This window comes from Crinia signifera, chromosome 5 (assembly GCF_055691185.1).
Source record: "Crinia signifera chromosome 5, ASM5569118v1, whole genome shotgun sequence".
NCBI classification, from domain to species: domain Eukaryota; kingdom Metazoa; phylum Chordata; class Amphibia; order Anura; family Myobatrachidae; genus Crinia; species Crinia signifera.
The window spans coordinates 28619416-28647366 of record NC_139221.1 but is presented as its reverse complement, the minus strand read 5'-3'; the positions used below and the strand labels follow the sequence as shown (position 1 = coordinate 28647366).

The window sequence follows — 27951 nt, the reverse complement described above, 5'->3', positions numbered from 1 at the left end:
TAACAATGACAGCAGTACATCCCTACCCCTAATAGCAGCCTAACCTAACAATGGCAGCAGTATATCCCTACCCCTAATAGCAGCCTAACCTAACAATGGCAGCAGTATATCCCTACCCCTAATAGCAGCCTAACCTAACAATGGCAGCAGTACAGTATATCCCTACCCCTAATAGCAGCCTAACCTAACAATGGCAGCAGTATATCCCTACCCCTAATAGCAGCATAACCTAACAATGACAGCAGTATATCCCTACCCCTAATAGCAGCCTAACCTAACAATGGCAGCAGTACATCCCTACCCCTAATAGCAGCCTAACCTAACAATGGCAGCAGTACAGTATATCCCTACCCCTAATAGCAGCCTAACCTAACAATGGCAGCAGTATATCCCTACCCCTAATAGCAGCCTAACCTAACAATGGCAGCAGTATATCCCTACTCCTAATAGCAGCCTAACCTAACAATGGCAGCAGTATATCCCTACCCCTAATAGCAGCCTAACCTAACAATGACAGCAGTATATCCCTACCCCTAATAGCAGCCTAACCTAACAATGGCAGCAGTATATCCCTACCCCTAATAACAGCCTAACCTAACAATGACAGCAGTATATCCCTACCCCTAATAGCAGCCTAACCTAACAATGACAGCAGTATATCCCTACCCCTAATAGCAGCCTAACCTAACAATGACAGCAGTATATCCCTACCCCTAATAGCAGCCTAACCTAACAATTACAGCAGTATATCCCTACCCCTAATAGCAGCCTAACCTAACAATGGCAGCAGTACAGTATATCCCTACCCCTAATAGCAGCCTAACCTAACAATGGCAGCAGTACATCCCTACCCCTAATAGCAGCCTAACCTAACAATGGCAGCAGTATATCCTTACCCCTAATAGCAGCCTAACCTAACAATGGCAGCAGTATATCCCTACCCCTAATAGCAGCATAACCTAACAATGACAGCAGTATATCCCTACCCCTAATAGCAGCCTAACCTAACAATGGCAGCAGTACATCCCTACCCCTAATAGCAGCCTAACCTAACAATGGCAGCAGTACAGTATATCCCTACCCCTAATAGCAGCCTAACCTAACAATGGCAGCAGTATATCCCTACCCCTAATAGCAGCCTAACCTAACAATGGCAGCAGTATATCCCTACCCCTAATAGCAGCCTAACCTAACAATGGCAGCAGTATATCCCTACCCCTAATAGCAGCCTAACCTAACAATGGCAGCAGTATATTCCTACCCCTAATAGCAGCCTAACCTAACAATGGCAGCAGTATATCCCTACCCCTAATAGCAGCCTAACCTAACAATGGCAGCAGTATATCCCTGCCCCTAATAGCAGCCTAACCTAACAATGGCAGCAGTATATCCCTACTCCTAATAGCAGCCTAACCTAACAATGACAGCAGTATATCCCTACCCCTAATAGCAGCCTAACCTAACAATGACAGCAGTATATCCCTACCCCTAATAGCAGCCTAACCTAACAATGACAGCAGTATATCCCTACCCCTAACAGCAGCCTAACCTAACAATGACAGCAGTATATCCTTACCCCTAATAGCAGCCTAACCTAACAATGGCAGCAGTATATCCCTACCCCTAATAGCAGCCTAACCTAACAATGGCAGCAGTACATCCCTACCCCTAATAGCAGCCTAACCTAACAATGGCAGCAGTACAGTATATCCCTACCCCTAATAGCAGCCTAACCTAACAATGGCAGCAGTATATCCCTACCCCTAATAGCAGCCTAACCTAACAATGGCAGCAGTATATCCCTACCCCTAATAGCAGCCTAACCTAACAATGGCAGCAGTATATCCCTACCCCTAATAGCAGCCTAACCTAACAATGGCAGCAGTATATTCCTACCCCTAATAGCAGCCTAACCTAACAATGGCAGCAGTATATCCCTACCCCTAATAGCAGCCTAACCTAACAATGACAGCAGTATATCCCTACCCCTAACAGCAGCCTAACCTAACAATGACAGCAGTATATCCTTACCCCTAATAGCAGCCTAACCTAACAATGGCAGCAGTATATCCCTACCCCTAATAGCAGCCTAACCTAACAATGGCAGCAGTATATCCCTACCCCTAATAGCAGCCTAACCTAACAATGGCAGCAGTATATCCCTACCCCTAATAGCAGCCTAACCTAACAATGACAGCAGTATATCCCTACCCCTAATAGCAGCCTAACCTAACAATGGCAGCAGTATATCCTTACCCCTAATAGCAGCCTAACCTAACAATGGCAGCAGTATATTCCTACCCCTAATAGCAGCCTAACCTAACAATGGCAGCAGTACATCCCTACCCCTAATAGCAGCCTAACCTAACAATGACAGCAGTATATCCCTACCCCTAATAGCAGCCTAACCTAACAATGACAGCAGTATATCCCTACCCCTAATAGCAGCCTAACCTAACAATGACAGCAGTATATCCCTTCCCCTAATAGCAGCCTAACCTAACAATGACAGCAGTATATCCCTACCCCTAATAGCAGCCTAACCTAACAATGACAGCAGTATATCCCTACCCCTAATAGCAGCCTAACCTAACAATGACAGCAGTATATTCCTACCCCTAATAGCAGCCTAACCTAACAATGACAGCAGTATATCCCTACCCCTAATAGCAGCCTAACCTAACAATGGCAGCAGTATATCCCTACCCCTAATAGCAGCCTAACCTAACAATGACAGCAGTATATCCCTACCCCTAATAGCAGCCTAACCTAACAATGACAGCAGTATATCCCTACCCCTAACAGCAGCCTAACCTAACAATGACAGCAGTACATCCCTGTCCCTAATAGCAGCCTAACCTAACAATGACAGCAGTATATTCCTACCCCTAATAGCAGCCTAACCTAACAATGACAGCAGTATATCCCTACCCCTAATAGCAGCCTAACCTAACAATGGCAGCAGTATATCCCTACCCCTAATAGCAGCCTAACCTAACAATGACAGCAGTATATCCCTACCCCTAATAGCAGCCTAACCTAACAATGACAGCAGTATATCCCTACCCCTAATAGCAGCCTAACCTAACAATGACAGCAGTATATCCCTACCCCTAACAGCAGCCTAACCTAACAATGACAGCAGTATATCCCTACCCCTAATAGCAGCCTAACCTAACAATGGCAGCAGTATATCCCTACCCCTAATAGCAGCCTAACCTAACAATGGCAGCAGTACATCCCTGTCCCTAATAGCAGCCTAACCTAACAATGGCAGCAGTACATCCCTGTCCCTAATAGCAGCCTAACCTAACAATGACAGCAGTGTATCCCTACCCCTAATAGCAGCCTAACCTAACAATGGCAGCAGTATATCCCTACCCCTAATAGCAGCCTAACCTAACAATGACAGCAGTAAATCCCTACCCCTAATAGCAGCCTAACCTAACAATGACAGCAGTATATCCCTACCCCTAACAGCAGCCTAACCTAACAATCATAGCAGTATATCCCTACCCCTAATAGCAGCCTAACCTAACAATGGCAGCAGTATATCCCTTCCCCTAATAGCAGCCTAACCTAACAATGGCAGCAGTATATCCCTACCCCTAATAGCAGCCTAACCTAACAATGGCAGCAGTACATCCCTGTCCCTAATAGCAGCCTAACCTAACAATGGCAGCAGTACATCCCTGTCCCTAATAGCAGCCTAACCTAACAATGACAGCAGTGTATCCCTACCCCTAATAGCAGCCTAACCTAACAATGGCAGCAGTATATCCCTACCCCTAATAGCAGCCTAACCTAACAATGACAGCAGTAAATCCCTACCCCTAATAGCAGCCTAACCTAACAATGACAGCAGTATATCCCTACCCCTAACAGCAGCCTAACCTAACAATCATAGCAGTATATCCCTACCCCTAATAGCAGCCTAACCTAACAATGGCAGCAGTATATCCCTTCCCCTAATAGCAGCCTAACCTAACAATGGCAGCAGTATATCCCTACCCCTAATAGCAGCCTAACCTAACAATGACAGCAGTATATCCCTACCCCTAATAGCAGCCTAACCTAACAATGGCAGCAGTATATCCCTACCTCTAATAGCAGCCTAACTGTAGAAGCAGCCTAACCTTTATGTAACCACAGCCTTACCCTAAACACAGACTCAACGTGCAGTAACATAAAACTGTGGACATTCTGGCTGTTGACATTTTGGCAATGTCAACACTCAGAGGGTGAGATGTACTAAGCTTCAAAAAGTGATAAAGTGGAGAGTGATAAACAACACCACGGCCTCCAGGAGCGGATTGGCTGGTTGTTTATCACTTTTTAAAGCTTAATGCATCTGGCCCCGAATGTTGACATTCAGGCCATGTCGACATTCTGGTGTAGACCAACTCAATGCCGTCATAACTATTACTTACCCTTTAAGATTGTTTTGTGTAATAAAATATGCAATACTCAGCGCTTCATTGAAAACATTATTAATATCTTACGTTTCACTTCTTCATTTTTAATTGAGGCTGAGAACGAGACAGGCGTAAATAGAGGATGGAAAATGGAACCTTTCCACCCCGCTGATATATTATAGATTACAGAAAGATTTCTCCTTTGGTGGAAATTATTGCACAGTGAACTCCTGGGCCCAGAATATGATTGTCAATGTCACGCAGAGCCAAATCATCCGTTCTCACAACCTCAATCAATAAAACATTTGCCGGACAAACTTAATTAGGTGTTAACGACTTCATTTAGAATGAGTGCTTCAAAAATTCTAGGCACACCTCTTGCAGGAGGCACCAGACACCCTATTTGGGGTAACCACACTGATTTATTTCTTCTGGGCAGCTGCATGTTTACACTGCAATAAGAGTTGAGTTACAAGCTCCTCCCTCTCGACTCCCCGGTGGGCGGTTGGCGGTTGCCGAGGTATCGCATGCAAGGCTGCATGCGATACCTCAGGGAAGTGTATCAGTGCCTATAGAGGTATTTATTTTTCATGTGTCCAAGAACCAGATGTTTCAAGCTTTAAAAGGTGATAACAACCAGCCAATCAGTGCCATGTTACAGGCTGGGTTTGAAAAATGGCAGTTAGGGGCTGATTGGCTGGTTGTTTATCACTCTCCTCTTTATCTCTTTTTGAAGCTTGATACATCTAGCCCCAAACGAGGTTTAAAAAGTACATAATTTTCACCAATGTCCATGTACTTACCTCCCCATTAAGAAAACAGTAAAACACTGATACAAAGAAACCCTGTAAGAGATTCAAAACAAACATGTTAGATTATTGATTGTCTCAGAATTCAGGTAAATATGTATAAGACACATACTTGCCTACCCTCCCGCAAATCGGGTCCCCCTCCCACCCACCCACCCACCCAGGAAGGTGGCAAGTCTCCCGCGTCGCCCCCACACCCCCCCTTCCCCGCAGCATTAAAGTATGAATTTCCCGGGTCCACAGGTGGGGCTAAAATGACGCGAATCATGTAATTTAACAACATTTTAGCCCCTCCCCCAAACAGCGGCCCCGCAAATTGACGCTTTTGACATGGTAGCGGGGCTTGGTGACGTTAGCCTTGTCCTGCCCCCCTGACTCATAGTATGTGGTCTCCTCTCCGGGCTTCTCCCAGAGATTCTACCGATCATTTTATAGAATGTACTTTATCAATGTTAGCTAGAAGCTGATTGGTTGATAGGGACAACTTTGCCACTTGTCCACCTCACTCTATTATAAAGGTGTATTTACTGCTATACAAGGTTGGACTGGCCCACAGGGGTACAGGTGGAATCTCTCTCACGGGCCCCACTCCCAGGGGGCTCACCTCCTACTCTAGAAGTCATGTTCCACACTGTGCACTTGAATCATACATTATACAGTACATAGGTTACACACGACTGTGGTGAACTATTTTCTACAGTGCATTCTTATTATTAATCTTGCATATTATCATGCATGCACTATCAATATGCATATTTATAAAGCGGTCCAAGTCCTAGACCATGCACTCTTTACTGGCTAGCCAAGCCTCTGTGGTGGCCGGCCCCACCCTCTCTGGTGGCTGACCACACCCCCAATCATGGGCTCCTGTTAGGACTCCCGGGCTCATGGGTGCATGGAGGGGCCTATCGCTCGTATCCGCCTTGAGAAAGGCAGTGTTTACAGCATTTGCACAGTCCCGGGAGAACCTCGGTTCGCGGATCACACAGTAAGGCCACAAAAGCAAGGTACAAAGCGCACCTTTATTTCATATTAACAGTACATGAAAACCATAACCACACCACTAACACTACACAATACAGGTAGCCTACAATATACACAGCACACACTAACTATATCAGAACCACACAAAGGTGAACACCTCCCCTTCCCTTCCACAGTCAATAGTCACCTTGGGCAGTCTCTGAGCTGAGGCTGGTGGGGCCTTGGTGAGGGGGGAATGCGGAACCCCAGCGGAGGTACGGGCTCCACTGAGCCAAGGCCGATGCCCGCTGCCGGTCCTGCAGGTGATGAATCCCAGCCGCTTGGCCTGTGGGTGCCGTCGGGGTGCTGGCACGCTGGAGGCAACCGCTGGCTGTGGTATGGGGTCCACTGCGCCAGGGCCGACTGCCCACTGCTGGTCCTGCAGGTGATGAATCCCAGCCGCTTGGCCTGTGGGTGGCGTCGGGGTGCTGGCACGCTGGATGCAACCGCTGGCTGTGGTATGGGGTCCACTGCGCCAGGGCCGACTGCCCACTGCTGAAGTTCTGGTGGGGTCTGGAGGGAACTCAGCTTCCTCCCCTGGGATCCTGCCTCGCCGGGTCAGGGATCCTGGATGGATGCAGAAAGTTTTACCCAGAGCTGCTGTGTCAGCCCCTTTTATTCTTGAGTTCTGCGACCGGATTGGTCGTTGCTTGAATCCTGAGATGTAAATGCCCCTGAGTCCTGTGTAGGGATTGGCTGAGGCCGGAGCCCTGGAAACTGGTTGTTCTCTGGGACTCTCTGGCCCCCTGCTGGTCTGGTGCCGGCCAGTCTATAACAAGTCCCCGGGGAGAACAAAAGGCCAGGAACCATTGCTGATAAGGGGCGGCCCAGGTGTGAAGTCAAAACAGACCATATTGTGGATTGCAAGGTCTCAGTCTATTCAACTGGCTGATGCTTCCTGTAGGAGAAAGGGGGGATGAGATAAGGCATTTCCTGCTGGATTCAGACACCCTTAGAGAAATAGTACAGTTTCAGGCCTGCAAAGGTCTGGTAGTCACTGGGCGCTGTTTAGGAATAGCTGGGTGCCTGCCCCCCTGTGTTGGGGTGCAAGCACGGTAGGCCTTTAGGGGGGCTACCCATTGACGAACTTGGGTGGGGCATCCGAAGGTTCGTCACAGTCCTCCCCCTTCCTAAACCCGGTCGGAGGGGCTGGCTCTTGGATCAGGGCCAGTCGGGAGGATCGGGGCCAGTGGTTTCCTGGGAGCGGGATCCGGCTCCTCCTGTCGGGACAGTCCATCCGCATTGGCGTGGTCCTTCCCCTTTTTGTGAGAAATAGAAAACTTATAAGCTTGGAGGGCAAGGCTCCACCGTAGTAGCCTCCCGTTCTCTCCAGACGTTTTTTGAAGCCAGCTCAGGGGGTTATGGTCGGTCAGGACAGTGAACTCCTTCCCATAAAGATATGGTTGGAGCTTCTTTAGGGCCCACACAATGGCCAGGCATTCCTTTTCGATGGTGGCATAGGCCTTCTCTCGCTCCACCAGTTTCCGGGACAGGTACACTACGGGGTGGTCTCGGCCATCTGCCCCTACTTGGCTTAAGACGGCCCCCAGCCCATGGTCTGAGGCATCAGTCTGAACCAGGAACCGTTTGTCAAAGTCGGGGGTGGCTAGCACGGGGGAGCTGGCTAAGGCCAATTTGAGTTGGGAGAAGGCATGGTCACAGGGGGCTGTCCACGCTATCTGTTTGGCGTGTTTCTTTTTAGTCAAGTCGGTCAGGGGCTGGGCTATGGTACTGTATTGGGGTACAAACTTTCGGTAGTACCCCGCAGTCCCCAGGAAGGCGCGGACCTGCTTCTGGGAGGAAGGCCGGGGCCAGTTTAGAATGGCCTCTACTTTAGCGGGCTCCGGGCGCAGCTGCCCGCTTCCCACTCGGTGTCCTAGGTATTGGACCTCAGCCATTCCCATGTGGCATTTGTCGGGGCGGATGGTGAACCCGGCTCGCTGGATCCGGGTCAGCACCTCCCTAACGTGAGTCAGATGCTCCTCCCAGCTGTCACTAAAGATAGCTATGTCGTCCAGGTAGGCGTGGGCAAACTCCTGGCACCCCTCCAGCATGTTATCCACTGTGCGCTGGAAGGTGGCAGGGGCATTCTTCATCCCAAATGGCAGCATCGTGAATTCGAAGAGGCCACAGGGGGTGGTGAATGCAGAGCGCTCCTGTGCTCCGCTGGATAGGGGTATTTGCCAATACCCTTTGCTCAAATCCAGGGTGGACACATAGCGGGCCCCACCTAATCTGTCCAACAGCTCATCCATTCGTGGCATGGGATACGCATCGGTCACCGTTACCTCATTGAGCTTCCGGTAATCCACGCAGAACCGGGTGGTACCATCTTTCTTCGGCACCAGCACCACCCCGGCTGCCCAGGGGCTACGGGAGGGGACTATTACTCCAAGTTGCAGCATCTCTTCTATTTCGGCCCGGACCTGTCTCAATACTTCCGGGGTTATTCTGTACGCCGCCTGTCGGCAAGGTTTGGCCTCCCCGGTGTCCACATTGTGGGTGGCCAGTGGGGTGCAGCCCGGACGGCAGGTGAACTGGGCTTCATGCTCCCGGAGCACCTCCCCCAGTTCCTGCTGCTGTTGGGGTTCCAGCTGGGCGCCTATCTGCACTGCCTCAATGCCCTGGTTTTGTCGAGCTACCTCTAGCAGGTCAGGGAGGGGGTCTAGCTCGGTCTCACCCATGGGTGGGCAGCACACCACCATCGCCCCTATGTGCCTCTCCACGTACCCCTTAAGCCGGTTTATGTGGAAGACGCGGCATTGCCGGCCCCCTTTGTCTAGGGATACTAGGTAAGAGACGGGACCTTTTCTCTCCATGACGGTGTAGGGACCTGCCCACGTGGCCTGGAGCTTGTTATGCTTCACCGGTATCAGGACCATCACCATCTGCCCCGGGACCATTTCCCGGAGGCGAGCATGCTGGTCATACCATCCTTTTTGTTTGTCCTGGGCCTGGATTAGGTTCTCTCTGGCTAAGCCCATCACCCGCTTCAGTCGCGCCTGCAGTTGTTCAACGTACTGCAGAACCGGCTGTTCTGGGTCTCGGAAGGTCCCTTCCCACCCTTCCTTGACTAGGTCGAGGGGTCCCCGTACTGAGTGGCCATACAACAGCTCAAAGGGGGAGTAGCCGGTAGACTCTTGTGCCACCTCTCGGTAGGCAAACAGGAGTTGCGGCAGCGCCTTCTCCCAGTCCTTCCCCTCTGAGTGGACGTATGCTTTGAGCAGGGACTTGAGGGTCCCATTGAACCGTTCGCACAACCCATTGGTTTGGGGGTGGTAAGCGGTGGTCCGGAGAGCCCTCACCCCCCACTTCTCCCACAGGGTCTTCACTAGCTCTCCCTGGAATTGGGACCCCTGGTCTGTGAGCACCTCCTGGGGGTACCCCACTCTGCTGAAGATGTCCACAAGGGCCTGTACCACGTGCTCCGCATCTATGGAGGCGAGAGCCACTGCCTCAGGGTACCGGGTGGCCACATCTACCAGAGTGAGGATGTACTTTTTGCCGGACCGACTGGGCACCTTAAGGGGGCCTACAAGGTCTATCGCTACCCTTTTGAATGGCTCCCCTATGATGGGCATGGGCAACAAGGGGGCTTTGGTTGGGGCGCCGGCTAACCGCTGGCAGGTGTCACAAGAGGCGCGGTACTCTTTTACCGCCCGTGACACCCCCGGCCAGAAGAAGTTCTTCACTAGCCGGTTCCGTGTCTTACGGGTGCCCAGGTGGCCGGCGGCCGGGATGTCATGGGCCAGGGCTAGGAGCTCGGGTCTATAGGCTGCGGGGACTATCAGTTGTTTGGGTGAGGTGCCGGGCCCCAGGTCAGGCCTTATGGGGACTATCCTATACAGCAGCCCCTTTTCCCAGACTATACGATTCCCTCCCCGGTCCAGGCCCCCCTGTTCGGCGGCCCGGCGCAACTCGGCCAATGAGGGATCCGTAGCCTGGGCCTTCCTAAACTTCTCTCGGTCGCCCTCCCCCAAGTCAGGAACAGTCGGGAGGTCATGGTTACTTGGTTCACTCACCCTCTCAGGACCGGGGCCTTGTTCCAGGGTTGCACGCCAGGACGGCGCCTGGGTTGGTGTCGGGATCCGTAGTCGGGGGTTCGGGTCTCCCCTCCCTACTCCCCGAGTTTGGCTTCTGGTAACGGGTTGCACAAAATGGGTCACGAGTCCTTGCCCAAGGTCGTTACCTAAAATGACCTTGGCGGGCAGTCCGCTGAGCACGCCCACTTCTATGGTTCCTTGCCCGGCCTTCCAGTCCATTCGAACCCGGGCTACAGGAATGTCCCGCTCCTGGCCTCCTGCGGTGCGGATGGTCACTCGCTGTTGTTGCAGAAGGAGGCCGGGAGGGATTAGGTCGGGCTCCACCAGGGTTAGAGAAGCTCCAGAGTCTCTGAGTCCAGTTACTTCCCGTCCCTCGACCCATACTGGCTGCATGTGTCCCCGCATGTTTTTCGGGGCAGGTGCCCCCGGGTCGCCTACCAGGTCCACGGCATAGACCCCCTCATTGTCCTCATCCCCATCGGTATATAGGTCCTCCTCCTCTTCACCGGGCCCCTTTGCCGGCTGCCCGTAGACAAGGGCTACGGGGGTGGGGCGGTCTTGACCCCGGGGACAGTTCCTCTGCAGGTGCCCCGGCTGTCCACAGCGGAAGCAGTCCCGAGGTCCAATTGGGGTTCGGGACCTGGGAATGGGTGGTGGGAAGTTGGCTGCCGGGGCTCTCGGGGGCTCCCACCGTGGGACCAAGGGTTTGGTAGGGGGCTTCCCTGGCGGGGAGCCCTGAATGGCTCGCCGTAGCCCGGTGGAGGGGGTAGAGAGCGTGTTCCTCCATCCCGAGCGGTTAGCCAGGAATTCGTCGGCTAGGCTGGCGGCCTTCCCCGGGCTGATGGGGTCGCGATCCGCCACCCACTCCCGGAGGTCCACGGGTAATTGGGCCAATAATTGTTCCATTACCATCAGATCCGCAATCTGCCCAGCGCTGGCCGCCTGCTTCCCTTCAGTCCACTTTCGGTAGAGGCTCTGCAGCTGTGAGCCATACTCCACGTAGGAACTACCTTCCTTCTTCCTAATACTTCGGAAGCGCTGGCGGTAGGTTTCAGCAGTGATCTGGAACCGGGCCAGTAGTGCCTTCTTCAGCTCGGCATAGTTCCCACAGGCCTGTACACTGAGTCCTTGGTAGGCTTCCAGGGCCTTCCCGGTCAGACTCGGCCCTAGGTACTTGGGCCAGTCCTCCGGACCTACCCGGTGGACTCCCATCAGGTTCTCAAACATCTGGAGGTGTGTGTCAATGTCCGTCTCGGCCTCCCGGAATGGAGGCACATCCCGGAACCCTAGGCGGGGCCCCCGGTGTCCCAGCGTGTCCAACGCTGCAAGGAGTTGGGCCGGGAGGGTATCCATCGCCGGCTGTGCAGAGGTCCCCGTGCCGGAGTCCTCCGCAGGACTTGTGGCAGTCTCGTCGTCGGGGCCGGCCGGATGGGTGCGTACCCACTCACCGAGCCGACCAATGAGGACTTCACGGGTGTCCGTATCCACAAAGGCGATGTCTTTGGACTGGCATAATACCTGCAGCTCTGGCTTGCGGGCCCTCCGGTAGGGATGTTCGCGCTCCTGTCGAGCCCGCTGCTCCTCATTCTCCTGCATTTTAGCCTGCTTAGGGTCTGGCTTACGTGTTCCTCCCTGTGTGGTTCTATACTATCAGGTTATGGGCTATTGTGCCAACAGAACCTGGCCGTATAACGATACGGGCCCCTGGTTCTGCCTGGTGTACAGGACTGTGTGATCCCCACTGCTTGCCACCAATTGTTAGGACTCCCGGGCTCATGGGTGCATGGAGGGGCCTATCGCTCGTATCCGCCTTGAGAAAGGCAGTGTTTACAGCATTTGCACAGTCCCGGGAGAACCTCGGTTCGCGGATCACACAGTAAGGCCACAAAAGCAAGGTACAAAGCGCACCTTTATTTCATATTAACAGTACATGAAAACCATAACCACACCACTAACACTACACAATACAGGTAGCCTACAATATACACAGCACACACTAACTATATCAGAACCACACAAAGGTGAACACCTCCCCTTCCCTTCCACAGTCAATAGTCACCTTGGGCAGTCTCTGAGCTGAGGCTGGTGGGGCCTTGGTGAGGGGGGAATGCGGAACCCCAGCGGAGGTACGGGCTCCACTGAGCCAAGGCCGATGCCCGCTGCCGGTCCTGCAGGTGATGAATCCCAGCCGCTTGGCCTGTGGGTGCCGTCGGGGTGCTGGCACGCTGGAGGCAACCGCTGGCTGTGGTATGGGGTCCACTGCGCCAGGGCCGACTGCCCACTGCTGGTCCTGCAGGTGATGAATCCCAGCCGCTTGGCCTGTGGGTGCCGTCGGGGTGCTGGCACGCTGGATGCAACCGCTGGCTGTGGTATGGGGTCCACTGCGCCAGGGCCGACTGCCCACTGCTGAAGTTCTGGTGGGGTCTGGAGGGAACTCAGCTTCCTCCCCTGGGATCCTGCCTCGCCGGGTCAGGGATCCTGGATGGATGCAGAAAGTTTTACCCAGAGCTGCTGTGTCAGCCCCTTTTATTCTTGAGTTCTGCGACCGGATTGGTCGTTGCTTGAATCCTGAGATGTAAATGCCCCTGAGTCCTGTGTAGGGATTGGCTGAGGCCGGAGCCCTGGAAACTGGTTGTTCTCTGGGACTCTCTGGCCCCCTGCTGGTCTGGTGCCGGCCAGTCTATAACAAGTCCCCGGGGAGAACAAAAGGCCAGGAACCATTGCTGATAAGGGGCGGCCCAGGTGTGAAGTCAAAACAGACCATATTGTGGATTGCAAGGTCTCAGTCTATTCAACTGGCTGATGCTTCCTGTAGGAGAAAGGGGGGATGAGATAAGGCATTTCCTGCTGGATTCAGACACCCTTAGAGAAATAGTACAGTTTCAGGCCTGCAAAGGTCTGGTAGTCACTGGGCGCTGTTTAGGAATAGCTGGGTGCCTGCCCCCCTGTGTTGGGGTGCAAGCACGGTAGGCCTTTAGGGGGGCTACCCATTGACGAACTGGGGTGGGGCATCCGAAGGTTCGTCACAGCTCCTACTACTGCATGTCCCTACTAACGTGTGCATAGATAAAGTGTGCAAATGGGGGCATGCTTTCACGGTAACACTTGAGGTCGCGCTCGGCATAGTACTACAAGCTTACTTTTGCCTACTTTGGTGTCCTCCGCTCAGGGAGAAGCCCAGAGAGGAGACAATGATCTGAAGTCCGGGGTGGTTGAGCAGATGCTGATGTCAGTAAGCTCCACCCCCATTGCAGATAAATGCCATGATTCGCTGCAGTTCGAGGTGGGGGGGGTCTGTTTTGTGTAATTTTAGACCCGCCCCCTCCCCCAACTGCCGCGAATAGTGGCTTTAAACTCTCTTCTCAAGGGCAATACAAGGAGGCAGGTGGGAGGTTCGGGGTTCAAAGTAAAAATGTGGGGTACTTGCCAAACTTTCTGGGAGGTGGACACAATTTTCGGGAGCCTCCCAGCCATTCCGGAAGGGAAGGCAAGTATGACTACAGGCATGACCTATTCCTCCCAGGCTTGGTGCCCCCTGTTGACCTACATTCCACTCCTGGCACTAGGGATGGGCATCTTTGTGGTCATCTATGGTTGACATAGATGACAATATTGCAAGTGGCCAAGTGATGGTGGTTCCCATAGCATCCAATCATATTCTATCAATTATTAGAATGCAGAAGAGAAATGGTCTCCAGAACCTGATTGGTTGCAATGGGCCGCTTCTGTTCATGTTTAGAAACTTTAATAAATCAATTCCACTGACACATGGACAATCTCCAACATCACATGATACTCAAAGGGGTAATAAGTGATAATTAGAGATAGGTGTTCAGACTCTTCTTACAGTGACATCAGATTTATATCAGCTTATTGATTATGACCCACATTGGTGAGGGATACGGTCATTCGGTTGGCCCTAGGATGACATGCATTTAGTCAACCACTGAAGGTCGACAGGCGTTAGGTCTTCACCTGAAATAGGCCGACGTGGCTAAAGTCGAAAGAGTCGGAAGGTTGACAAAGGAAATGTCAAAAGGTTGACATGAGTTAAAAAAAAATAAAAATTGAGCCGACATGTGCCGACAGGTGGTATTTCATGCCCTACCATCCAATACAGCATGGTGGGAGAAAAAAATAGTGTGATCGAAGCAAGGGGAGACGGGACACTTAGACGGTGTCCATGTTGACTAAGTCGGCATTCCGGACCCTGAAAAACTTTTGACTGTTGACCTTCCCATTGTCGATCTAATGCTTATGTTGACATTCCGACTGTCGACCTTAGCCATGTCGACCTATTTCAGGTGTCGACCTACAGACTCGGCATGTGTGTGAGAGGCGCTTGCCCGCCCCATTCGCGGCAGTGGAGGCGTGAACGTGTGAGACGCTTGCGTATCCCGGTCCCAGCAAACGGCGTGCTAATTCGGGTCTCCGTGTCGCGCCCATTGGCCGCAGCTCCATCTGTAAGCCGTGTCAATCAATAGTGGCCGACCTTAATGCAGTTGACCTTAGGTCATCAATACACCCATACCCATTGGTGTATTGATGACCGAAGTAGACTCTCTGTAAGATTCAGTTACCTGAAAAGACTGAAGAAACGAGTTAAAATAAATAAAGACGATCTGAGAGATGTCATCTTCCCCGGGATTGACGAAGAACAGCATGTAGGTTATTCCCAGGAGAGGGAGCAGGACCAATGTGGCCTTGACGGCTTTCCTGCAAAGTACAAAGATAGAGGTTTAGGACATTGTACATCAGACATGATCTGCAATTTACTCGGTGGGCTGGTGACCCCCGTCTGTGTGTACGGTGTCACTGTCCAGCTGAGGGCGAAGAAGTATCCGCATTTCATTGTTCATTGGTACGAACCAACAGGTGACGCAGAAAAACTTACAGTTTGATTTTTATATTTGCTTATAATATGCCATTGGCACAGGGCCGGCGCCACCACTAGGCAGCTCTAGGCATTTGCCTAGGGCGCCGGCACCTGGAGGGCGGCAGTTCGCCCCTCACCCCCAGCATATAGCTGTCGGCGTCCCTGCAGTGCTGGAGCGGGCAGGGGTGTCCGTGCCGTGGGGGTACCTGCGGCGCTGTCACTGTATAAAGCTGCTGGCGGCAGCGGGGTCCCTGCAGTGAATAGAGAATAACTAGTGCTATGCGCGCGACGGCGCGGGAAGCGCTTCTGGGTTTGAAACCACTTGCCGCACGCTGATTGGCTGAGATTCAGCCAATCAGCGTGCGGCAAGTGTTTTCAAAATCAGAAGCGCTTCCCGCGCATAGCGCTAGTTATTCTCAATTCACTGCAGGGACCCCGCTGCCGCCAGCAGCTTTATACAGTGACAGCGCCGCAGGTACCCCCACGGCACGGACACCCCTGCGCGCTCCAGCACTGCAGGGACGCCGACAGCGTCCACCACAGGTACCACCCCCCCGGGCACCAGGGCGCCCCCACCCCGACTCGCCTGGGGTGCTCCGGTGCCTTGCACCGGCCCTGCATTGGCACATTAAACTTTGGCGCACAATGGGCCAGACTCAGTAAAGCAAAAAAAGCAAGTCATTTTTTTCTTCTGGAACAAGCCGTGTGGCCATTCAAGGGGAGCTAATGCATTTATATTGTTTCCGTGCACGGTAAACACTGGCTGCATTTGCACGTAGCCCACAGATGTTAGTTTTATTTTTACACTACAATTTAGATTTCGATTTGAACACACCCCACCCAAATCTAACTCTCTCTCTGCACATGTTACATCAGCGCCCCCTGCAGTGCAGCATGGTTTTGCTCATCTGCTTCTTTTTTGCTTTCCCAACAAAGCTGAACAAGTTCACACAGGTCCGAATTCGTCTTTGTCCCAATGGTGGGGTTCTGCGCATACACACAGAGTGTCTCATGCGCAAACCTCCATCGTGAACGCCTTCGGCAAGTTTTTCACTCGTCAGGGTGTTTGCAACATGACTGACAGGCAGGGGGTGTTCCGATGGCATTTGCAACATGACTGACCCACAAAAACGGTGGGTGCGGGCTCATCAGAATGCAGGCGCGTCCCTGTCTGCTCGGGGCAGGCGGATGACGTCACATGACAATGGAATTTTTTTTTATCTGTACAGTCACATGTGAGCAAATGTGTAAGTGTAGGGTGGGGATTCGGGTGGCGGCATTTACCTGCTGTGAAGCAGCGAATATACATAGCCTAGCAAGCAGGTCTGAATTACCCCTATGTATGTTTGTCCCATTTATTGAGGAATAGCTTCACTGTATGAATTCTTTACTTCTGAGTTCGGACCCAGGTTGCACAAGCATGTGCTAGAGGACCTGGGAGGGATCCTTTGTATCCCTCTCCTGGAACATTTTGTGGAATGTAGCCCAAAGTCTATAACGGATAAAGCCATCTAAAGAATGTGTAAGTTTCCTGCTTCCGCGTTCAAGCTTCAGTGGGTCTATTTGACAATTTAGCAGCTCACATAGAACGTTATGGACCGCAGGTTGCTTCTGTGATCAAAAATGGGGGATCACAGCAGATACCACAGCATGGCTGTAACACCCCTTTTGTCTACAAATGTGCTTCCTTTTAGTCTTTGGTCCTTAACAAAAATTGTGTTGGGTTCTCCAATGTAGAACAATCAGTAGTACATAAGCCAGTAACCTATTCTAAGCTCTGCAGTAATCAATGAAAGTTTCTGTGTAAGGAGGAGATGACAACATTTGGCAGAAGTGCAGATGCGAGATGTGGGGGTGGTTCCTTGCAAAATACCCACTTGGTGCCCTGATACCCCTATTATGGCAAAATGCTATATTTCCTAGTGGTGTGCAATGACTACAGTAATTGATGGATACAGTCTTTTCCTTGAAAGGTGACAGCAGCGTTCTCGCTCCCGGAGAGGACAAATGCAGTTAGGGTGAGATATCTCTTATACAATGGAAGCTGACATCAGTCAATAAATGGCCATCTGACCTATGTTCCAGCGGCTCTGTGACCGGCTGTTCATGTGAAGGTCAAAGCACTTGTGATTAGATACATAATCTGTAGCTATTAAATGTTTATGCATTGGGGATAACATCGTGCAGTTCATAAATTAACCATTGATTAAGAGAAAGGCAGAGCTTGTAGGCAGCAGAAAACATAACGCATTAAGCACAACGGAAATAGAATGTACAGATCTAGGCCCTATGGACACCATGCACCTCATAACTGATCTGTTATTATAAGTGATAACTCAGGACATCCTAGACTTCTTAAGCTATTTAATAAGCTGCATTCATTTAGTACTGTAGGTGCCGGGGTTAAGGTGAGGGGGAACAGGGTGGGACTGAGTTCCACCACTTCTAAAGGTGAGGTGGAACATTTTAACCTCCACGTTGGCCCTGCACGTTGGGGGGGGGGGGGTTTGCGCCAAATACCCTACCACTGACCCTGTCTCTGCCTAATGGGGGAGGGGAGGGGGTATTTAGGTGGCATAGAGAAATGAGTTCCCCCTAGGGTGACCAACCGTCCCGGTTTGCCCAGGACTGTCCCGGTTTTGACTCCTAAAATCCCGCATCCCGGCCAAAGCCATCCCAGGACGCGGAAAGTCCCGGTTTTAACTAACTTATTCAGCTGGGCTGGGCAACGGACACTCTTTACATACTTTTTGCCCGAATTCGCCGCATACATAGCTCCCTGAGTCGCCGCGGCCGCCCCCCATTGCCCTGGCAATGATGTCAGCAGGCGCAGCTACTTAAGTCATGTACGCTCCTGGCCAGCCGCAGTGCACCCCCACGTCATGCACGCGGTGACAGGGGAGGTGGGTGGCTCAGTGCTCGCCGCGGCATCCCACCTCCGCCAGCCGCCGCGGTGCGTGCTGGGAGTAGTGGAGGAGGGACAGCAGACAGAGCCACGCAGCAGCAAATTGTGTGTGGTGGCAGGTGCGAGCAGCGACGCCACCATCATCTTTTTTTATGATTCAGGGGTATGTCTGTGTCTGGGACTTGATACCTACACCATAATGACCCAGACCCCCCGTCCCGGGTTGGCCCATTGGAAAGTTGGTCACCCTAGTTCCCCCACCTCTGCATGACCACTTTCAGCCCTGTGTAGGTGTAATTAAAGTTGCTCAACATTGACAACTCCACTGTCTCTGCTGCCACGAAAGTCCTTTCACTTTTAAATTCACCCAGTTGACTTCAGTTACCACCCACTGGGATGGGAGATGCTGGTTGGGGCCCTGTCCTTGTAGTGTGCACAGGGGTGTGTGTGGGGGAGGGCGCGCGGTTGCATTATAGAGTGAAGCGTACTTGCCAATTTCTAATTTCTCCCCTCCAGGAAAAGGCCAGATGAGAGATGCAGCTGACCACGCATGAAGACGAGTTTATGTCCTTCTAATAGAATTGTGTTATATTGTCTCCTCATGGACCTGAGGTTCATGGCATTCCACCCATTGCACCAGGAAGTAGGTGGAATGTGAGAGGACCACCTACTTTTTCAGGGCTCCATGGGTCTCCCCAAGAAACTAGAAGTCACCCAGACCTTCTGGGAGAGTATAATCAGTGGTGCAGAGAGAGGGGGGAGGGGTAGCAATTAGGTCAATCCCATGAAAAGTACTGGGCCGTACCAGGCTCTCTACTGCCCTGTCTATTACCTATATCCTGCCCTGATCTTGCTGTATCTTTATATAACATACTCACACCTAGAAGGTCCACACCAGCCACCATATAAAGGGGTATATTCAATGCGGCCGACGAGGGGGTTAAACCCCACAAAACAAAATGACCACTTTCTCAGTAGTGAAATTAGTCTCCCAAACATGGGGGCCACCATGTCTCTGGAGACTTATGCATGTGCAATAGACACAATGCCGGTGCCTACTGCACCTTGGAGAGGAGGAGTCCCACCTGGAGCCTGCCCCCTCTTCTGTTAAAACGGCATTGGCTGCCATGTTTGTTACATCAGCTACTCACGGTTTTGTTTACGACGCAATTTAAAGACGAATGTTATTGGTATATCAGCAATAGGTATGTAGGTTTACATTGACCTCATAATAACGGTGTAATGTAATATTCTAATTCCCAGTCTCCCGACAAGGCACTTACCTGTACTGTATTGTTTCTGAGGTGGTTGAAGCTCTTAATTTTGTCATTAATATTCTTACAATGTTGAATAAAAAAACAAAATTAATCTGAAAATAAAAAAGGACAATATTATTTAGATGAAGTGTAATTTGGTTAAACGTGAACATCGATATCCCAACTGCTAGAGGTCATAAAAACTAGCAATGCGATTTGCGATTGGTCACTTTGGTGGACTGGAACCCACCGGAACATCCTCTTGTAACTTTAATGGACAGTAGAAACCTGTATTATTCTACAGGAAATGTATTAGCCGATAAGTTCACATAATGCTGGTTCGCAGGCCAGTATAAGTCTAAAAGCAAATGATGGCCATGGGGGTATTTCCTCAGTGGCCATACTGGGCCGTCATGCATGCACATTGCTCAGAAACCTTAGGACAACTATCAATACCTGATATTTATATGACCAAAGAACAATAAGTGAAATTGTGTAGGTTACGTATTTCTTACGTAACTTGCGTACCCTTTATTCCTAGCTACATGCGAACAAAATGTAGCGCAGTGTAGCGTACCTTTACCGTGTATTATACACGGATGAATCAATGCAGTAATAGGAGATCCCTTCGCAGTACTTTGTCTCTAATCTGCGAATACACTTAAGGACAATGTCCGTAATACACTTTATCGCTAGATGTGAATAATAGACGAGACCACGGTATAAAAGGTGAGGAGGTAGATTCTCCGTAAATAGTGTATTTAGTCCCTAATGGACAAAAGGGGATTACAGAAATAAGAAAACACAGGGTAACACTTGATACAATTGTCTAACAATAGATATACAATTCAAACTCTACTAGGGAAAGAAAACAGGCACACTCCCCTGTGGCAACAAGCATTTTTTCCCTCGTGGCAATGAGCATTTCACTCCCCTGTGGCAATGAGCATGTAATCCCCCATGGCATCGAGCATGAAGGCCCTGGCATCGAAATGTGGCGAATGTGCAGCGAATCCTAAACAGGATTCGCTGCACCTCGCCGGTATTCACATTGAATACCGCCCTATAAGTGACACTGCGCATAAGGAGATCATTTCCCACCCAGTTGGTCCTTCCAACCAATTAATAGGAGAAAGAATTATAAAGACTCTCCCTGACACGTAATAAGGAGAATCAATTAGAACTCCACTCTGTGCCTCAGGCACCTCAATTAAACAAGGACCGAATAACCAGCTTTTTACGAATACCTTCTTATGAAAAGTTGTCTGAAATAAACCTTGTTATTTGCAAACCCCTGATGAAGTCCCAGGAAAGGACGAAACGCGTTGGGTATTCTCGTTTTGCTATTGTCCAAGTTTCTGAAATTTTTCAATGAACCTAATTACAATCTGGAGTAATCGCCACCATTGTTTGAAATAAGAGACTTTTTAATAAACTTTTATAATTTACGGACTTTATTTGATATGCTTTGAAAAAAAAACATTTTAAGGCTTCATTGGTCTAATTGTAGAGATCAACACGAAGGGCGACATCTTACAACTTCACTCCATATTTTTCCTATCCCCCATCCAACAGGGGATCTTGTAAGCAAGGCAGCCTCCACACAGTAATTTACATTCCTGTGGCGCAAAACAAGGGTCTGTTCTCGACACATTTACTAACATTTAAAAATAAATATAAAAAATAATCTGCAGGAAAATTTAGGTTTTAGCGCTGGAAGGCCAACATCAACTAAAATCGATTTTAAATCGATTAACCCCTTCCCGACATTTGACGTACATTTACGTCATGGTCGGGAAGCACTTCCCGACACATGGCGTAAATGTACGTCATGGATTTAAACTGTCACCGCGTCTATAGACGCGGTGACAGTTTCAACATGTCTGCTGTCCCTGACAGCAGACATGTCCGTGCATGCCCAGGGGGGGCTGCGATGCCGCCCCCCCCGTCGGCGATCGCTGTGATTGGCTGTTCAGTGTGAACAGCCAATTACAGCGTTTTCCTGTGTCACCGGCGAATAACGTTCGCCGGTGACACGGGATCGGAGGTGATTGGTGCTGTAAAGTACAGCACCAATCACCGCGGGGTGTAAGGGTGACACTGGTGTCACCCCACCTCACCCCGCCCGCCCCCAAAGGCCGTGATTGGTTCGTCGGACCGACGGACCAATCACAGCCATGGAGGGGGGTTTAAACTAACGGTGACTGCACTGCAGACGCCATTCCGGTCTGGAATAGCGTGCAGTGCGGTCACCGTGCCCACCTGCCGCCATATACTGACCAGAACCTTGCTCCATACTTACCTGATCACTGCTTCATCACTGCTTGATCACTGCTTGATCTGTGCCTAGTAGTGTGCTGGATGCTTCCTGGATCCTGTTGCTACTTGTGCCTTCCTGTGCTGTGAAATTGTGCTGCTGCAGTGTAATAGCTAGATAGAGAGATAGATAGAGAGAGATAGAGAGATAGAGAGAGATAGAGAGAGATAGAGAGAGAGATAGTGTCAGAGAGTGCTATATTTTGTGCTGCTGCAGTGTGATATAGTTATAGATAGAGAGAGAGAGATAGAGAGATAGAGAGAGATAGAGAGAGAGAGATAGATAGAGAGGCCTAGTGACAGAGTGCTATATTTTGTGCTGCTGCAGTGTGATAGTTATAGAGAGATAGAGAGATAGAGAGAGAGAGATAGAGAGAGATAGTGACAGATTGTGCTATATATTTTTTATATAACTGACTGCTGCCCCCTCCTTTTGTGCTGATCAGTATAAATTAACTGATCAGCAACTTTTTGGGGGCGCAGGTTTTTTTTATATATAGATATACCTGTCAGTGCTGCTGCTGTAGTGTCATAGAGTGATAGATAGTGATAGATAGTGATAGATAGTGAGAGATAGAGAGAGATAGTGACAGAGAGTGATAGAGAGTGTATATTTTGTGTCTGCTACCCCCCCTTTTTGGGGGTGCAGGTTTTTTAGTGTCCTAGAGTGATAGATAGTGAGAGATAGTGAGAGATAGTGAGAGATAGTGACAGAGAGTGATAGAGAGTGACAGAGAGTGCTAAATTTTGTGTCTGCTGCCCCCGCCTTTTGTGCTGATCACTTTGCCTTATTCAGATCGGATCGGTACGGCCCGCGTGCGGCCGTACCGCCGATGTTTTTGTTCTGCACATGCGCAGAGGTCATTCTGCGCATGTGCAGCCCCCTTCGCCGCAGACGGATTTCGTCCGCCGCAAAGGGGGCGTATAGGGGCGTGAGGGGCTTCAGCCCCTCATTTCCCTATGTGTACGCCCCGCGTTTCATGGGCGTTCCCATGCAAACGCGGGGCGTGTGCATGGTAATGAGGGCATGACGCCCTCATTACCATGACATGGGGGCGGAAAGCTGACGTCGCCGGATGTCAGCTTTCAGCCCCCTTTCAAGCTCCCACACGGACGATTGTCCGTGTGGTCTGAGCTTGCGGGAGCTGCCGCGGCGTGCGGGCCTGCCTTCGATGGTCGTCGACCATCGAAGGCAGGGGGCAGCTCCCACCATGGTGGAGGCGTAGCCTCCACCATTTTTGTGCGGATCGCCAGCCGTCCGTGTATGGACGGCCGTGGCGATCCGTCGGGTGGGCGGCCCTTGGTTTGTGCGGTCGGAGCCCCGTGTGCGGCTCTGACCGCACCAACCAGAATAAGGGCCTATATCTGAGGTGATCAGCAACTTTTTTGGGGGTGCAGAGGTTTTTTTTTTTTTATATATACCTGTCAGTTGCACTGTCAGTTGCACCAAAGGTTGTGCACCTGCTGCACCTCACTGGTAATCAGTGTCGCATCACTGATCACCTTTTTTTTTTTTGTGAGTGCTGTGGGGTCTTTTTTTAATTTTTTTTTTACACACACTGTGATTTTGTGGGTGTCCTGTGGCCACTGTGCGCTGATCAGTGACGTACATCACTGATCAGCTTTTTCGGCACAGGGTTGATCTATTTTTTTTTTTTGATCAAATTCCTGTTGCCTTTGAGCGCTGTTCAGTGACAGACGTTACTGACCAACATCTGTGCTCAATTTTTGGCGCAGGACCTTTTTTTTTTTTTTTTTTTTGACCCCTTCAATTTTTTATTTTTAACCCCTAACTAATTTATATGCCCAGCAGTTTATTGCTCAAAACCCCACGTCATCATTTGCTAGGTGGACCCCTGTAGATGCAGTAGAGATGATGACGTTTTGGGGTCTGGTGTTTCATATGGGCATAGTAAAAAAGCCAGAAATTAGGCAATATTGGAGTACAGATGTTCTGTACAGTACTCCATTTTACCGTATGGCCATGGCCCGGACTCGATTTGAGACAATTCTTAAATTTATACATTACACCGATAATGCACAGTGCCCACCCAGAGATGATCCCACCTTTGACCGGCTATTCAAAGTCAGGCCGGTCATTGATCATTTCAGTGCCAAATTTTAAGAGGTGTACATCCCTGAAAAATTTATTTGTATCGACGAGTCCCTTATACATTTTAAAGGAAGGGTTAAATTCCGCCAGTACCTTCCCAGTAAGAGGGCAAGGTATGGCATAAAAATGTATAAACTGTGTGAAAGCACCTCAGGGTACACCCACAGGTTTAGGGTTTATGAAGGGAAGGATTCAAGAATTGAACCGCCAGAATGCCCCCCCTCCCTCGTAGGTGTTAGTGGGAAAATTGTCTGGGATTTAGTGCACCCCTTCCTGGATAAAGGTTATCACCTCTATGTGGATAACTTTTACACTAGCATCCCCCTGTTTAAGGCCCTTGGTTCAAGAGGTACAGCAGCTTGCGGTACTGTGCGCAAGAACCAAAGAGGCCTCCCAAAAACGCACATTGCCCAAGTAATGAGAAGGGGTGAAAGCAGGGGAATATGCAACGAAAATATGTTGTTGGTCAAATATAAGGACAAGAGGGATGTCCTTATACTGACAACAATTCACGGAGACAGTACCACCTCCGTCCCTGTACGAGGTACCAGTACCCACACCTCAAAACCTAATTGTATCCTGGATTACAATAGGTACATGGGCGGAGTGGATCTTTCAGATCAGGTACTGAAGCCGTACAGTGCCCTGCGGAAAACAAAAATCTGGTACAAGAAGGTGGCCGTGTATATCATCCAGATGGCACTGTATAACGCTTACGTGCTATTCCGTTCTACCGGCCAGAGGGGGACATTTATGCACTTTCAAGAGGAAGTCATAAAGGGCCTAATATTTGGGAACCAGCAGGCAGAGGGCCCCAGTACTTCTAGTACTGGCCCCCGTATTGTACCAGGGCAGCATTTTCCTGATGAAATCCCCTCCACTGGAAAAAAGGGCAGGACACAAAAAAGGTGCAAAGTTTGCTATAAAAAGGGAATAAGAAAGCAAACTATTTTCCAGTGTGACACTTGCCCCGACAAACCCGGCCTATGTATAAAGGAGTGTTTTAAAATATACCACACATCTATGGAATATTAGGTTCATAATTTCACCGTGCTTCGGGGGTCTTGCTAATGCCACATAGCACCCACCATTCATTCCACCAGAATCTGAGCCGCAAAATCCAAAAATCACTCCTTCCCTTCTGAGTCCTGCCATGCACCCAACTGGTATTTTTTGGTCACATGTGAGGCATTGCCGTACTTGGGAGATATTGGGGCACAGATTTTGGGGTGCTTTTTCTCCTTCATTCCTTGTGAAAATGAAAAATTTTGAGCCAGAACTGCATTTTTGTGTAAAAAAATGTAATTTTTCATGTTCACTGCCCAGTTTTATCAAAATTGGTGAAACCCCTGGGGGTTTGAAATGTACACTATACCCCTAGATGAATTCCCTGAGGGGTGTAGTTTGCAAAATGGGGTCACTTGTGGGGGGGTTCCACTGTATTGGTGCTTTGGGGGTCTTGCTAATGCGACATAGCACCCACCATCATTCCACCAGAATTTGTGCTGCAAACTCCAAATATCACTCCTTCCCTTCTGAGTCCTGCCACTTTTTGGTCACACATGAGGCATTGCCGTACTCGGGAGAAATTGGGGCACAGATTTTGGGGTGCTTTGTCTCCTTCATTCCTTCTGAAAATGAAAAATTTTGAGCCAGAACTGCATTTTTGTGTAAAAAAATGTAATTTTTCATTTTCACTGCCCACTTGTATCAAAATTGGTGAAACCCCTGGGGGTTTGAAATGTACACTATACCCCTAGATGAATTCCCTGAGGGGTGTAGTTTGCAAAATGGGGTGACTTGTGGGGGGGTTCCACTGTATTGGTGCAACATAGCACCCACCATTCATTCCACCAGAATCTGTGCTGCAAAATCCAAAAATCACTCCTTCCCTTCTGAGTCCTGCCATGCACCCAAATGGTATTTTTTGGTCACATGTGAGGCATTGCCGTACTCGGGAGAAATTGGGGCACAGATTTTGGGGTGCTTTTTCTCCTTCATACCTTCTGAAAATGAAAAATTTTGAGCCAGAACTGCATTTTTGTGTAAAAAATGTAATTTTTCATTTTCACTGCCCACTTGTATCAAAATTGGTGAAACCCCTGGGGGTTTTAAATGTACACTATACCCCTAGATGAATTCCCTGAGGGGTGTAGTTTGCAAAATGGGGTCACTTGTGGGGGGGTTCCACTGTATTGGTGCTTGGGGGGTCTTGCTAATGCGACATAGCACCCACCAAAATTCCACCAGAATCTGAGCTGCAAAATCCAAAAATCACTCCTTCCCTTCTGAGTCCTGCCATGCACCCAAATGGTATTTTTTGGTCACATGTGAGGCATTGCCGTACTCGGGAGAAATTGGGGCACAGATTTTGGGGTGCTTTTTCTCCTTCATACCTTCTGAAAATGAAAAATTTTGAGCCAGAACTGCATTTTTGTGTAAAAAATGTAATTTTTCATTTTCACTGCCCACTTGTATCAAAATTGGTGAAACCCCTGGGGTTTTAAATGTACACTATACCCCTAGATGAATTCCCTGAGGGGTGTAGTTTGCAAAATGGGGTGACTTGTGGGGGGGTTCCACTGTATTGGTGCTTGGGGGGTCTTGCTAATGCAACATAGCACCCACCAAAATTCCACCAGAATCTGAGCTGCAAAATCCAAAAATCACTCCTTCCCTTCTGAGTCCTGCCATGCACCCAAATGGTATTTTTTGGTCACATGTGAGGCATTGCCGTACTCGGGAGAAATTGGGGCACAGATTTTGGGGTGCTTTGTCTCCTTCATACCTTCTGAAAATGACAAATTTTGAGCCAGAACTGCATTTTTGTGTAAAAAAATGTAATTTTTCATTTTCACTGCCCACTTGTATCAAAATTGGTGAAACCCCTGGGGGTTTGAAATGTACACTATACCCCTAGATGAATTCCCTGAGGGGTGTACTTTGCAAAATGGGGTGACTTGTGGGGGGGTTCCACTGTATTGGTGCAACATAGCACCCACCATTCATTCCACCAAAATCTGTGCTGCAAAATCCAAAAATCACTCCTTCCGTTCTGAGTCCTGCCATGCACCCAACTGGTATTTTTTGGTCACATGTGAGGCATTGCCGTACTCGGGAGAAATTGGGGCACAGATTTTGGGGTGCTTTTTCTCCTTCATACCTTCTGAAAATGAAAAATTTTGAGCCAGAACTGCATTTTTGTGTAAAAAAATGTAATTTTTTCATTTTCACTGCCCACTTGTATCAAAATTGGTGAAACCCCTGGGGGTTTGAAATGTACACTATACCCCTAGATGAATTCCCTGAGGGGTGTAGTTTGCAAAATGGGGTGACTTGTGGGGGGGTTCCACTGTATTGGTGCTTGGGGGGTCTTGCTAATGCGACATAGCACCCACCAAAATTCCACCAGAATCTGAGCTGCAAAATCCAAAAATCACTCCTTCCCTTCTGAGTCCTGCCATGCACCCAACTGGTATTTTTTGGTCACATGTGAGGCATTGCCGTACTCGGGAGAAATTGGGGCACAGATTTTGGGGTGCTTTTTCTCCTTCATACCTTCTGAAAATGAAAAATTTTGAGCCAGAACTGCATTTTTGTGTAAAAAATGTAATTTTTCATTTTCACTGCCCACTTGTATCAAAATTGGTGAAACCCCTGGGGGTTTTAAATGTACACTATACCCCTAGATGAATTCCCTGAGGGGTGTAGTTTGCAAAATGGGGTCACTTGTGGGGGGGTTCCACTGTATTGGTGCTTGGGGGGTCTTGCTAATGCGACATAGCACCCACCAAAATTCCACCAGAATCTGAGCTGCAAAATCCAAAAATCACTCCTTCCCTTCTGAGTCCTGCCATGCACCCAAATGGTATTTTTTGGTCACATGTGAGGCATTGCCGTACTCGGGAGAAATTGGGGCACAGATTTTGGGGTGCTTTTTCTCCTTCATACCTTCTGAAAATGAAAAATTTTGAGCCAGAACTGCATTTTTGTGTAAAAAATGTAATTTTTCATTTTCACTGCCCACTTGTATCAAAATTGGTGAAACCCCTGGGGGTTTTAAATGTACACTATACCCCTAGATGAATTCCCTGAGGGGTGTAGTTTGCAAAATGGGGTGACTTGTGGGGGGGTTCCACTGTATTGGTGCTTGGGGGGTCTTGCTAATGCAACATAGCACCCACCAAAATTCCAC

General features: G+C 49.7%; 1 protein-coding gene across 2 annotated transcripts in view; it reads right to left on the bottom strand.

Annotated features, from left to right (window-relative positions):
* Positions 1–27951, bottom strand: part of CRHR2 (corticotropin releasing hormone receptor 2) — a 188832-nt gene that overhangs the window by 15030 nt on the left and 145851 nt on the right. For both annotated transcript variants that reach the window (XM_083186871.1, XM_083186872.1), the window contains 3 exons: positions 19355–19440; positions 14871–15006; positions 5219–5260 (listed from right to left, as the gene is read on the bottom strand). In XM_083186871.1, coding sequence (XP_083042997.1) covers positions 5219–5260; positions 14871–15006; positions 19355–19440 — 264 coding nt within the window. The remainder of the gene's footprint in view (positions 1–5218; positions 5261–14870; positions 15007–19354; positions 19441–27951) is intronic.